The sequence below is a fragment of the Populus trichocarpa genome, chromosome 4 (assembly GCF_000002775.5).
Source record: "Populus trichocarpa isolate Nisqually-1 chromosome 4, P.trichocarpa_v4.1, whole genome shotgun sequence".
In the NCBI taxonomy this organism is placed as follows: Eukaryota; Viridiplantae; Streptophyta; class Magnoliopsida; order Malpighiales; family Salicaceae; genus Populus; species Populus trichocarpa.
Genome location: NC_037288.2, coordinates 12,323,612 through 12,339,331, shown reverse-complemented (window position 1 = coordinate 12,339,331; position 15,720 = coordinate 12,323,612). Strand labels below are relative to the sequence as shown.

The following is a 15,720-nucleotide window of genomic DNA, read 5'->3' as shown; positions in this document are numbered from 1 at the left end:
TTGATAAGTAGATTTAGAGTTATTTAGGATTTATACAAAAATTACATAAAAATTAAATGTTCTTTTCATCTTCGAATAATTGTTTCAAAGTTGGGTTGTCGCAAACCACAAGTCATCCAAATATTCGATTTCTAACAGTAATCCACTCGACCCACTAGTAAAAAATCTCTTAAACCTTTTATAGGAAAGTAAGATTGGTATATCTTTGAGTGCTAACTTTTTTTTTATGTTTAAATGTTTATGTACTATACTATTGTATCATCATGTGCAGAAAATAAAATGCAAAACATTCTATTTATAGAAAAATGTAAAAACCCTATAAATAACAAAATATCAATTTGCAGCTTAAATAATATCACATATATTATTTTAGGATAAATTTATTCAATCAAGTGCTTACTTGATTTTTTATATGTCTAGAATTGTAATTCCCTATATTAATAACATTCTAATCCTCAATTTTTAAAATTTATCTACAATCAAGTCGCACTTGATTAATCATTCCATTTTAATTTTTGACCAATGATTCTTATGTGTATGACGCATTAAGTTCCCTAATAAGTTAGCCCAGATATAAATCACAATCCTAAAAAAATAGAATTAAATAAATGAAATAATTTAATTTATTATCAATTCAACAATTGATTGATTTATATTTTAAGATCAAGTACAATGTCTAGCAACTTATCATGATCCCTTGAATATTAAGAAAGTCATAAGTGATTTGACTTAACATTTTAGTGACCAGTTTCTCAGTGTAATTTTAGTTCTTTAAATAAAATTTAAAACTCTTTTCAAATCTCATCTCATCTTGGCCAAGAATTCAACAATCAATACTATTTGAGAATAGATTGAACATTTTCCCTAATTCACCTAAGGTGATGAATCCTTTCTTGATTACTCAAATACCTTAATATGATTTATGTTATACCTAATATTTGCTCATTTGTTACCCTTGATTAGGACAACGTGTAGTCAGGATCAAATAATAACATTCCTTATATAAGATAACTAAATGATCTCAAGTCTAAAGATCATTTACATAATTGTCACGTGAGTCTTTCAATAGACGTAGGTGATTTCTCTATGTGGAATTCTCATGAGAGTCAATTCAGTATACATGTCATATGACAAGTACCAACATATTAGTTTTAGATTTCCCTCATTTATCAGTTTATGAGAGCAATTGATTTCTTTTATAAATGAATGAACATAATATGTATAGGTATCGGTAGCTATAATTAATATATTGTCTTAATATTACATTGACTAGAAATATTTAGGAACAATGCTTTAATACAACATGAATCTCATAATTATAATAACTTTATAATTTCCTATGCCAAGATTTTTTATTTCACAGACTTTATCTTTACTCTAAATTCATTAATCAAATATAATTGAATATTAAAGATAAAGAAAGCCTTTATTAATAATAAATATATTTATAAAATTAGTATTACGTGTAACCAACCAATTAGTTACAAGGTATATTCACTAAGAATCTCCCACTTGCACTAAAGTTAATTGATCATGTATCCAATACAATATCCTTTCATTTGATGATCATGTTTTTGTTGGATTAGTGCCTTATTGAGAGGATCTGCAACATTTTCTTGAGTGGATACTCGTTCTATGTCTACTTCTTTTCTCTATTTGATTTCTCTTGTTAAATAGAATCATCTAAGTACATATTTGGATCTTTAATGAGACCTTGTTTCTTTACTTGTGCAATGGATCCATTGTTATCATAGTACATGGTTAGTAGATCAACAATGCTAGGAACCACACCTAGTTTTGTGATGAACTTCTTGATCTAAAGAACATTTTTTGTTACCTCGAACATAGAGTTATATTCAACTTCAGTTATAGAATATGTTGTGGCATTTAGTTTGAAACTCTTCCAGCTCACAACACAACCATTTACATTTACAGTAAAAACATCCTAACTGAGATTTGCTACTCAATTACAAACAGACTTCAGGTAGTTTAATTAGGCAAAAGGGAAACGTGAACCATAAATTACTCGCGTAAGTTCAATCTCTAATCACATATTCCTTAGGTCACAAGCATGCTATATGGTGTACATGTAGCTCGGAACAGACACTTCCCAGTCAATAATAAAGCAAAGAAGCATGAACTTCGTTAACTTCCTCATTGAGCAATTAATGTTCATGATTAGCACCAATGGTAAATTGCACACAGCCACACATTAGGTAGTTGTGTATATATATGAGGAAAATGGCGAAAGCAAACTTTTCAAGTACTGCTAAACAATGATTTATTAGTAACATCACATGTGACATTAAATGTGAAATGTGTGGTCATCAAATATTCGAAATTGGAGAAAGAAAGCCTTAATTCAACTTAAGCAAATGACGCAAATATGAGACGAAGGGAACTCTCAATGTCAACCAATAATTTGGGATAGTAGTTGGCTACACTTCCATGTCAATATCTTTTTCTTTCTCTTTTTGGCTGCTGAAAATTGTGTACATATGAGTTAACTCACTTTCTATTTTGACACCTTCCTCCACCTCTCTTTTGGAACCATAATTTGAAATATTTCTACATTGAGATATCAACTTACTACGAAATTTTAATGATTTTCCATATCACTTGAACTAATATATTGGCACCTTATCTTTTATATTAGAACAATGTGAACTAATACACGGTCAAATAAAAAAATTATAATTATAATTATAAAAATTATTAAAAACTTAACATTTTTAGTATTTTTTTTGTGAAATTTAAATTTTGTGTAAGATAAGTAGTTTTGTTATTTCACAAAAAGTCGTGCTAAAACATTTTAGTCTTCCGACCAAATAGACATTAAATGCGCCTTACAATTCTTAAAATAAACCTTTGGTTCTAACATATTTAATTTCTATATTGTATCTTTACATTTGAAAAATTCATAGAAAAGCTCATGAAGTTGACAACCATGTTTTTTTGGTGAATCTATCTGTCTATAACAAAATAGTTAACAACTCTCTATAATTCTCTGAGGAAAATGGGTTTGTTGTACCGGTGGAATTACTGACAGTTTTTTATGTGATAATTTGTTATTTTTTTGAAATATTATCAAACAATTTGACATTAAATAGCATTAAATAACATTAAACAAAAAAAATAACTTGAAGATCACATTTAATATTATTGATTTAGCTGTAAAAATCAATTATAAATATTTATAAACATTAAGAAGAAGTTGTAGATAGAGGTGGAGGTGGAGGGGGGCAATATGTTAGTTTAATATGCCATATAGCCAACCGGTTGATTACACGTGGCATTATTACATTCATTTAAATACATATTTATTATTAATAAATACTTAATTTATCTTTAATATTCATATAAGACTATATTAATGAATCTAGAGTAAAGATAAAGTCCATAGGAAAAAAATATTTTGCAGAGAAAATTATAAAGTTGTTATAATTATGGGATTCCTATTGCATCAAAGCATTGTTTCTAAAATATTCATGGTCGATACTCTCTTAAATATTAGACATTTATTAGAGTCATAAAGACTAACACATATTATGTTATATCCTTTATGAAAGGAAGTAGTTGTTCTCGTAAGAGAGGATCAAGAGAGGATTCATCACCTTATTTGAATTAGAGAAAATATTTCAACTATTTTCAAATAGTATTAACTAAGAAATCCTTGGCCAAGGTAAAATGAGATTTGAAAAGAATTTTAAATCTTATTCAAAAGATCAATGACTATTATGTAAAAAACAAACATGATTTAAGATGGTAGACATGCTCCATGCTTTAACATTATTGATGAAAGGATATTAATTATACTGAGAAACTCGTCACTAAAAGGTTAAGTCAAACAACTAATGACTTTTCTAATATTTGAGGGATCATGACACATTATTAAACGATGCACTTGATCATCAAATATAAATTAATCAATTGTTGAATTAATAATAAATTAAATTGCTTAATTTATTTAATTCTATTTAATTATAATTATAATTTATATTTGGGCCAACATATTAGGAACTTAATGGGTCACACACATTACGAACCATTAATCATAAATTAAACTGAGATGATTTAATTAAGTATGAATTGATTAAAATATATTTTACAAATTAAAGACTAAATTATAATTAATATAGTGATTATATTTCTAGACCTAGAAAAATCAAGAACTTGATTAAGTTAGTTTCTAAAATTTTCTTGAATTAATATATGGATATTATTTAGGGGGAAAATTGATATTTTTCTAATTTGTAGGGTTTCTTTCAGATTTTTCTATAAATAATAAGTTATGCCTTTTATTTTTATAACTGAGGAGTGGTTGTCTTTTAGACAAAAAAAAACTACGTAAACACAATATTAGAGCTAGCACTCTAGACATAGCAATCTCTCTCTCCTAAATAGAGATTTAGGAGATTTCTCACAGGTGGTTCGTATGGATTATCATTGGAGGCCGGACAATTAGACGACATGTGGTTTATGACAACCCAGCTTTTAAGAGATTATTCAAAGCTAAAGAAGATTAGATCTTCAGGTAATAAATCCCTAAATAACTCTAGATCTATCTAACAGGATCCTAGGAACTCCTGGATATTTTTATTTCATAGTTTTCACTGCGTGTATGATATTCGAAAAACCCAACAGAGAAAAATCTTATGGAGATCTGGAAAGAGGAGGATAGTGACTAGATAGTTATGCCATCATCTCCTCACATTGCTTCTTTCTTTGTTCCTCATACTTTGCCTCTATTTCGGCCCTCGAGCACTAACTTGTTGTTTAACCAACTCTTTAACAGCTGGTGATGGTTGTCGCGGGTTAAATTATGGGCCTATATTTAGGACACTATAGTCTGACCTTATATCAAATGTCATAGTCATTATTGGGTCCACTAGTTGCTCCAACCTCAAATCACAACTCCAAATTGTATTTTGGATGGGTTGAAGGGTCCTCTCCATGTTTGACGCGCATGCCGGTAAACAAAAAGAAAGTCAAAGATATGATAAAAAAAAATATTAGTCCAAACAATGTACAAAAGGTTTCAAAGTTTACGTACAATAAACAGCTCAACTCAGTTGTCCATGAACTAATGCACCCCTTTTTGTCTATATTCTCTCCGTATAAATGTTTTCACGTATAAATCCATCGTAGTTGGCTCACATCCAAGTTGTATAGCCTGCAAAATAAATCGTTACTTATACATTATCACAAATAATAACTACCATTTTAAGAAAAATACTTAAAAATAAAGCAAGCTTTCACTAGGCGCTTTGCATGGTTAGTAAAAGAAAGCAACCAACTGGTATGCTTGTTAATGGTACCACGAGTCTTATTGTTTCTATTCACGAACCCACTCTGTGACAATATCCTATAACCCTATGACATGTAGAAGAACTATATATATATATATTAAAAGTATTGATTATATATGTACTAACCTTAAACTTCCCCTACCAAGCCTCAATTATGGCAATCCATTCAGGATACTTTTCAAGTTGGCTCCATTGAAACAAAGACATTTTCATCGACGCTTTCATTATCGATGTTATTATTTGTGTAGCTTTCATATTTGTGAACATGAAAATAAATTAATTAATGGTTGACTATATAAATATTTAATCATTAATTTAATGTTATGTTTGGATAAAATAAATTTTCTTACATGCTTAAATTTGGCTTCCATTATGCTATTAACTTGCCAAAATAAGAATGTCTAGCAGATGACGCCAGATTTGTAACCCATAGTTGACAAGCTTGTATCATTATAATATGCATCAGGTACCTTTTCAAGATCAACACCTAAATACATTGTAGGCTTAAGAACACTACTTCTTCAAGAAGCACAATTGGTTTGTTTTGACCCTTAACTTTTCCTCATCATATAAACAATATAACTAAATAATTAAACATATTCATTTAAATTCTCTATGTATGGTATATGGTTTTTTTTAGTGCATCTATGTATTTATAATAAAATCTCGGCAGTACATCCCCTAAACAGGACCCTACACAAAATTTAAAAAAAATATCAAATAACCAAATACAACAAATCAAATCATCACCCACAAGCCAAACGTGCACTTACTATGTATTCTTCTTAATGACAAGGTTTAAGAAAAACTTTTTATGCGTTATGAACATAAATCATGAAATAAGAAACAATGTACCAATAAACATAAAAGAAAATAATTATATCATTGATCATGAGTGACCAAAGGAGTATATTCTTTTCAAACGCAAATTAAAAAAAAAACAATTCTGTTATACATTATCTTTAAAAAATTTATGTTACGTTACTAGAAAGAATAGATAAAAAGATTAATGGTATATTTGATCCCTTTATTCTTGATATTTTGTCAATGTAGTTCATCTACTCTTCATTTATTGTATTTGATTAAGAAAGTTTCTTAAAATAGTTCCACTAATCAATTGTGTGTTAATTCTTGACATATGGCCTATTATGCTACCATAATGCAAGTACACTTCCTAGTGAAGTCTAAACTAGAAAAAAATATATAAAAGATCATTATGCAAAGACATTTTTCATTCAACACACACTCTCAATTAATTATCCCAACTTCAAAATATATCAAGTTAATTGAAAGTACATTTAAAATTCAATTCAAGAAAGAGTGAAGGAATTGATTTCTTGATAATGGGTTTAATTTCCGGTAAAGGATGAAGTTTAATTCGGTAAGGATGAAAGAATTAGTTTCCAAGTAAAGGGAATTAATGTTTGGTAAGGGACAAAGGAATTAGTTTTCTGGTAATGTGCCTAATACGCAATAATGGGCATTAAGGATTAGTTTTCCCAGTATTGGGACTAATGCCCAACACTGAGAAATGGATCTAGATTTTTGAAAGCAGGAACAATGCCTGAACATAGGTGAAGAAAGGAATTACCCAGTGTTGGGTATTACTTAGAAAGATTGAGTGTATAGAGAATAAATGTCAGGAAATGAATAATTTATTAAACCAATGACAAACAAGAAAACTTGATGTGATGAATGAATAATATAGATGAATTGATGAATTATATTAATTAATAATTGGAAAATTATTGACAATAACGAGTTACATTCTGAATGCATTATTACATATGTTGTATTTGTTGAAGCAATTGTATGATGAACAATTAATAGTTATTGATAAATTAATTATAGGTACCTCACAGCCACGAACTGAATGATAGATGTGTAGGACAACTTTTGATAATTTTGATTGGACTTGTATTAGATGCCCCTTTGTACTATAATGGGTTATGTATTTAAATATTAATTGACTCCGAGATGGTACCATATCCAGACAGGTTAGAGTATCATAGTTAAAGAAGGCAGATCGTTAGGGACAAATAGTTGTGCTTCCACTAGTGGCACTTATGGGAGCCCTCGCTTCATATGTTGACCCTGCTTTTATTACATAGTGAGGGCAATGGTGAAGACTATAAATAATGCATCAGCCCCTACAATCCTAGTAGCCCGGGCACTGCCACCATATCCAGTTATTATAGCATCTACAGACAATGTAGTTGCCTTGATACGAATTGTGAAGAGTATAAGAGAGATGGGCTATGAGCCTTTCTTGAGTGATCAGGATGTAGAATTGCTTGTAAGTGGATCAAAAAGATAGAGAAAACCCTAATTTAGATAAATGTGTCAGATGAGTTGAAGGTGGATTGTGCAACTCAACTATTATCTGATAAAGCACAATCATGGTGGGAGACTGTGGAGTCAAGGAGGGCCACAAGGGTTATGGACGTGGGCTGATTTTATAGTTATGTTAAAAAATCAATTATACTCTAGATATCACCACAAAATGAAGGAACAAGAGTTTCTAACATTAAGTCAGGGTGACATATCAATGCTTGAGTGTAAGAGGAGATTCCACGACCTCTCTATGTTTGTCCCACATCATGTGCCTACAAAGTAGCACATGATAGAGAGATTTCAAGATGGGTTAAGGAGGGAACTAAAACAAGTGTTGATAGCTTTACAATTTAGGATGATGAGGGATTTGACTGAGATAGTCCAGGCTTTAAAGGCGTGTATTATTGAAGGACAATAAGGTCGACTTGGTGGTGGCAAAAGAAAGGAAACTAGTTATTCCATGGTTAAACCTTATGGGCCTTATCTTTTTAAAAAGGGAAAAGATTGACAATACAATCAATTTAAGAAAAGAGGGGATACTAGTCGAAGCAGATCAGATGTTGGATCTTATCATAGTACAAGTGAAGGGCCAACTGGTGGACAATCAAACTTTAAAGGTAGTTTTACTTAAAAGGTTTCAAAGTAGAAGATGTTACATATCCTCAGTATGTCAGTTTTGAAGAATGACATCCTGGGACTACTCTGCATCGCTAAAGCGAGGATATATTTATAGGTAGGATGGGCATAGATGGCAGGACTGCCCCTATTTAGGTTGAGGATGTTACTACTGTGATGGGTAGGGATATTTTAAGAAAGATTGTCCTAGGAAAATCGAGTATATTCAAAAATAAAGACAATAAATATAAAGTTATCAGCAGTCAGTCATTGTGGATAGACCTATTAGACTAGTGCAGTCTAGGACTGGTGGAAATTGAGACATATCTCGAGGTCAGGGGGAGAAGACCTCGTGTAGAATATTTCACATGACTCAAAAAGATATGTGGGCTGCCATAGATGTAGTAACATGAAATTTATTATTATAAAATTAGTTTGTACATTTGTTTGATAGATCTAGGTGCTACATATTATTTTATAGCAAGACAAATTGAAAATAGACTAAAAAAGAACCAATTAAGTTAGAAAAGGGGTTTTTAATTAGCACACCCTTAGAGAATGTGGTATCTATAGAACATATATATATAAGAGAGTTAAAATTACTATCAAGGGATATGATATGGAAGTAAATGTAAAGCCGTTAAAGTTATGTGATTTTGATTTAATTATAGGAATAGATTGGTTCAATAACATAAAGCTCACATGGATTGTTTTTCAAAAATTATTGATACCTAAATGGAACATTAAAAGTTAGCAGGGCCTTTACAACTATTATTGATACCTAAGTGGAAGTGGGGAGATATTACTATAGACTTTATGTCGGGTTTGCCTAAGAGGAAGAAGGGTAGTGATTTATATGAGTTATTGTGGATCACTTGAAAAAATCTGCATTTTTCTTGCCTATAAAATGACAAATTAAGTTGATAAGTTGGACAAGCTATATCTGAATGAAATGGTAAGATTGTATAAGGTACTCGAGTTGATTGTTTCTAATCAAGATTCTAGATTCACCTCATGATTATGAATAAGTATTTAATGTGCTCCAGGGGCGAAAGTAAATTTGAGCACATCATTTCACCTATAAACGAATGGACAATCGAAGAGAACAATCCAGACTTTAGAGGATTTGTTGAGGGCTTGTATTTTGAAATTTGAGGGCAACCAATAAGAATATCTACCACTTATAAAATTCACGTACAACAATAATTATCAGTCTACTATAGGGATGGCTCTTTATGGAGCTTTATATGGTAGAAAGTGTCAAACTTCTGTTTATTGTGAAGAATTGGAAATAGTAAGTTGATGGGACTTGAATTGGTGCATATCATTTTAGAAAAGCTGAAAATTATAGAAGACAAATGTTAGAAGAAGGCCTAAAAATAGGAGTTTAATGTTGGAGATATGGTGTATTTGAAGGTTTATCCTTTGAAACATGTGTTGTGGTTTGGTAGGAAAGGACAATTAGCACTGAGGTGTATTGGACCCTATAAAGTAATTGGACCGGTAACATATAAGTTAGCTTTACCTTCACATTTAGCTAAGATAAATGATGTATTTCATGTTTTTTTTTATTATAAAAAACTGATGTAGACACTTCTTGAGTACTACCACAAGCCCTACTAGAGGTTAACAAAGATTTGATCATGAAAGTAAAACCATAAAGGATTCTGGATCAAAGCGAAAAAGAGTTGAGAAATAAAAATATCCCTATGATGAAAGTACTATTGGAGAAGTTCCCAAGTCAAGGAAGAAACCTGAGAAAGAGATGAAAGAGAAACATCATGAATTTTTTCTAAAAACAAGTATGGAAATTCAAACTTCAAAGATGAAATTTTCTTAAAGAAGGGACAATGTAAACTCCAACTAAAACTTTCCTTAAATATAAAACAAAAATGAGAAAAATGATGATTATAATATTTCCAGATGGATGTGAATAAAAGATGAAGAGTTCAAGGGTGCTTTGGTATAAATTTACAGAATGATTTCAGGAGATATAAATTATAGTGTGATAAAATTAAATAAAATATTGGGAGAATAATTAACAAGATAAAAGAAGAAAGGTTTATGGTTGGATTTATGCATTGGTCCAAAACTAGAAATGGTCTAGCCGTTTTAAGAAATGGCTAGACTGATTTAAATAAAACAGACGAACAATTTTTCAAAATAGTAAGATCGTTTTGGCTATTGGCTCTGTTAAAAACTGATGGTGTAATCGCTAGAGAGAAATAATGTTTTCTCGTATTCTTCCTTCTTTTCACCATTAAAAGGGTTAGAGAAGTGATAGATAGGAATGAAAACAAAGAAGAAACACATCCATACAAGAAATTAAGAGAGATCGAAGAGAGGAAAGATTGAGTTAGAGAGAGAGAAGGTGAAGAAAGATGGGGAAAAAGGGTAGAAATGTTCAAATTTTGATTGGTTAGGATTCAAAAACTAGATTATCGTTCGGTAAGGAGTTCTAAGCCTAATCTAGCAATTTCATACAAAATGAATAGCAATTGAGGTTGAAATCATGAAATTAATATTAGGGTTTATGGTATAATTTTAGGGAAAATGTAAATTGAATATAAATTGATCAAATTAGGTTATATTAGGTTGTGTTTGGTGTTAAATTAGGTAGAGATGATGAAGAAAACCATGAGGTCCTTAAGGGCCAATGGCCGGCTAATAAGGGACTATATTGCATAAAGTAGATTTATATATAGTTATGTGAAATTATGGTGAACTTATGTATAATTGTGTGTGTACGTGGAATGAACATGTAATAGAAAATAATATGGAATACTTGTTGATATATGAGAGGTCACGGGAGCTGTGCAGCAGCAGCGAGGTATTAATCGAGCTATGATAGTAGGTAGGTGTTATGCACCTCATCATTTTTTTTACTTAGTTTATCGTAGTAGCATATTGAAAATATTATATTGTATTGAAATTTTGGTTTATAACGAAGGAATTAATTTTCTGATAATGGGACTAATGCTCAGTAAAGAGCGAATGAATTAATTTTCCAGTAATAAGAATTAATGCCTGGTAAGGGGCAGAGAAATTAGTTTCCAATTAGGGGTGAAGGAATTAGTTTCCTAGTAATGGGATGAATACCCAGTAAAGGTAGAAGAAATAAGTTTCTCGATAATAGACATAGGGGGTTAGTTTTTCCAATATTAGGACTAACATTGATACTGAGCAATGGATCTAGATTTCTGGAAGCAAGAACAACGCCTAAACATAGGTGAAAAAGGTAATTACCATGGTGTTGGGTATTACTTAAAGAATAACTATCAAGAAAGGAATGATTTATTAAACCAATGACAAATAGAAAAACTCGATGTGATGAATGAATAATGTAGATGGATTATGTTGATTAATAATTGGAGAATTATTGACAATAACGAGTTACATTCTGAATGCATTATTAGATATGTTTTGTTTGTTGAAGTGTTTGCATGATGTACAATTAATAATAATAATAATAATAATAATAATAATAATTTATAAATTAATTACAGGTACCTCACGACCAGGAGTCAAATGATAGATGTGTAGGACAACTTTTGATAATTTTGATTGAACTTGTATTAGATGCCCTTTTGTACTATAATGAGTTCTGTAATTAAATATTAATTGTTCTGCAGATTATGTAATTTGAACTCGACTTAATTATATAAACTTATGATGTCATATTAATTTCTTTTGTTGTGTCGTAGATAATAAGTGTGATTATGCTTCTTTATTTTATTGGAAGATTTGTGTGTGTGTGTGTGTGTGTGTGTGTAGTAAACCATAATTAAATGTGATAGATGTGATGAGTCCAGGATGATTGAACAATGAATGAAATGAGTTTTTTTTATATTAGGAGGTCCCAAGTTATCAACTAAAAACCTGTTACATTTCAATATTCAACTAATTAATACTTCATTCATTGTTCAATTATCTTGGACTCATTACATCTCTCTCTCTCTCACACACACACACACACATAATTTCACTCAAAAAATTATAACATTTACAAGAAATTATGTAATGATTGCATGTAACAATGAAGGATGTTACAGTTATTATCAAAGCCCTGACATGAGTTCAAGACCTATCATGAAAATTGATAATGTCGAATTGTTTCAGGATAGTTAGTACAAGACATGGCACGAGGACAGATCCCTCTTCGAGAAGAAGGAGAGCTCGAGGATATAAATGGTAAAGCATTCACTTTTTTATTGGAAAATACATACTTCAACTTAAAATGGTCACAAGATATGATATACAACATTAAGTCTTTATATGTATGATATCATTCACTCTTTATTAATTTGTTGTTTATAATTTAGGTCGGTGGCCATGTTCCAAATTGTGATGCACCCATACCGCTGGTTTTAAGGGTGGAATACAGGGAACGCTCATGAGCGGGCAGTTTATATCCTTGTGTGTATGATTGTTACTATGGCATGTGATGTTTTTTTTATTATTATTTAAAAATATATTAAAATATTCTTTAAAATTTTATTTTTATTTTTAACGTTAAGATTTTTAAAGTAAACACAATAAATACAATGCGAAACAAACAGGCTCTTCATCAATGAAAAGAAATACAATGCAAACCGAGAGAGAGAGAGAGAGAGAGAGAGGCCACACAAGGCAGTCAAGCATTGAAGTACCCCTTTCGTCACCATCTCATATTTTAATAATTGTGGTAACAGTAATTATGATATCTGCTTCCCTTAAAAGGAAAGTGAGGTTTAATTAATATTGATTAGAGAGGTAAGCTTCACTTTGGGACTGAGCAATAGCCCACCATGTCTGACCTCATCCCAGAGCTAATGCAGATTATAACAAGGAAGAATACTATACTTTGTTCTTCTTTTTTTCTTTTCTTTTTTGTTGAAAAGAAGAAGAATACTATACTTAGTTCTAAAAAAGATGGAAGGAAGATTCCCGTATTGCAATAATATATGGAGCACAGCCAAGCTTGTTTCCTTAGTTAACACCACCTTTTGTATTCATGGAAATAAACATTCACAATCCAATAAATAATGGGACTCTGATCATTGAAATAATAATGCGTTCCTAATTAAATATAAGATTCATAAAATCTTTTACAAGAACTTAAGTACTAATGAGATATGTTAGAATAATATGTAACCGCTTTTTGCTCCTTTCTCTCAAACACAAGATGATAAAGAAGAATCTCTCCTCTTCTCTCATTGTCTCTCTCTAGGCATTACGAAGAGATATTAGATTCAGGGATTGAAATCCTCAAGCTTCATTTCCAGGAAAGATGCACAAAGTTTCAGGTTGCTTAACGGTTTTAATTATTGATCAACCGAGGAAAAAGAATTTAACCAAAAGTTCATGATCCCCAGAAACCCTTGAAAGAAAAATGAAGTCCCAGATATGCCAAGAACAAGGAAAATAAAGCTAACCAAGATATAGCACAAGCAACAGAACAAAGTTAATTGGTACTAGATGATGATGATGAAGAGTCAAAATTAGATAAATTAACTGAGAATAATCTTTCCCTTAATTGGATCAAATCGCTCCCACGCTATCCTCTTCCAAGTGATATTGACCATCATTAATCAAAACTAAAAACAAAAATCAGGAATTTTTAAAGGAAAAGGAGACTTAAAGAAAGAAACTGACAGCTAGTGCCATCCTTACCGATGATCTCTCTATCTAGCTAACAATTATTATCATCATTAATTAAAACAACAATCCTTGATCGAGTTTTAATTAAGAAGATGAAGAAGAACCATTAGTCCCAACATGTGCAGCATGACTATCATTCTCAAAGTGGTGATGGTTGTTGTTGTTGTTGTTGTTGTTCGTAATGTCTTTGTTGCTCTCATTGTTGCTGTAAGAGTTTTCAAGATTACTGCTCCTAATATTGTCATCATTGGTCCCATTAAGGTGTTCTTTCTTACCAAAGCTGTTCTTGTTGTTATGCATCCAAACTTTCAACGCACTTCTATCAACCCCAACTTCATTGCAGAACTCTTGAACCAAATCTTCGTCTCTTTTTTGCATCTTCCATCCAACTTTCTCTGCAAACTGGTGCATTCTCTCTTTTTGGCTCTGGCTGAACTTCGTCCTAAATCGTTTTCGCGGCGAAGAACCAGCTCGTGGAGGAGCATTTATATTCACATTCTCATTCAGACCCGATACACCCCCTGAGAGTGCTAGTAGCATGTGTGGAGCTGAAGGGTAGTACGAGGAGGAGATCGGAGGAGGAGAGGCTGAATTGGGGCTTCTATTATGCTGAGGATGCGCTTGTGGCGGTGGTGGGTGGTGACGGTGGTGAGGTTGGTACTCTATGGTTGTTATAGCGGTGGTGTGAGGGGGGGAATCTTCAGGTTCACGGCGGTGAAAGTTGCGATGGCAGCCACAAGCGGCACATTTTAAAGAAGTTGGATCAGTGTGTGTGGCGGTCGGAGAAGGCATGAATTCTCCACAGCCATCTAGAGCATGGCCACCTATGGTAGCAGCGTGGTTCTTGAGGCATTCTTTGTAGGTTATGACTACTGGTGGTGGTGCAAAATGATTGTGGAGGTGGTGGTGGTGTGGATGGTGGCGTTTGAGGACACCGTTGGTGAAAGACAAAGGCTTTGTTTGAGGGATCCGGGTTGGTGTTCCAGTGTCTGCCTCTGGGGATTTTGGAATTGTGGTGTTAGTGTTATTGTTGGTGGGGGTTGTTGCTGTTCCTGTTGCTGTTGCTGTTGCTGTTGCTGGGGTTATGTCCATGGCTCAAACATTTAAATGTTAAAAAAGAAGTGAAAATTGTTTATGAAGATGTGAAGGGGTTTTATAAAGTTAGGGTTTTTTTAAGAGAGAAAAAAAAAGAAAAAAAGAGAAAAGGTTGGTGGTGGTGTTAAGGGAAATGGATGATGGGATTGTTTACAGGAGAAAGGGGCTGTGGAGATTTTGAGGAGAAAGGAGAGAGCTAAGCTAAGGATATCGTTGTGTGATGAGTGATGATGATGATGATGATGAGCAGCAATAACTGTAGATAAATAAAAATCTGGTTTTTGTGGTTGTGCTTCTTAACCTTGACCCACTTGTGTTTTTAACCCTAGTTCTAATCTATGGTTAAGTTATTGACCCCACTTGAGGGTAGATGTTGTGTCTAATAAATATGCCCAGTGATTGACCCTAGCTAGAGTATAGTAAAAGTAGTAATATTGATACCTTCCCTTTACTGTTAGATTGCTCCCTCCCTCCCATGCCTGTTTAAAATATTGTAAAACAAAAAGGAAACCCCATTTACCATAAAGTATTATTATCCATATATTATATTCACACAGAAACACGACTCTCTCTTTTTTTTGATTTTTTTATTAGTTCTGCTGGGTTTGACTCGGCCTTTGTGGTTGTCAATAATGATTCATTTCTCCGAGTCAATTGGCTTTGCAGCATACAATTACAATCAAGGCTAGGTTTAGCTGGGGACTGAGTTGACCCGTAGAGTCTTAAT

At 32.1% G+C, this 15,720-nt stretch overlaps 1 protein-coding gene across 1 annotated transcript; it reads right to left on the bottom strand.

Annotated features, from left to right (window-relative positions):
* Positions 1-13,719: 13,719 nt before the first annotated feature.
* LOC7463056 (zinc-finger homeodomain protein 9) lies at positions 13,720-15,251 on the bottom strand. The gene has a single exon (XM_002305345.4). It carries the CDS (start codon positions 14,988-14,990, stop codon positions 13,983-13,985), a length of 1,008 nt encoding a protein of 335 aa, XP_002305381.4. The 5' UTR covers positions 14,991-15,251; the 3' UTR covers positions 13,720-13,982.
* Between the last annotated feature and the right edge of the window lie 469 nt (positions 15,252-15,720).

Bases quoted from the DNA above. Each gene is read 5' to 3' on its own strand.
- LOC7463056 (XM_002305345.4), bottom strand. From the start codon at position 14,990: ATGGACATAACCCCAGCAACAGCAACAGCAACAGCAACAGGAACAGCA.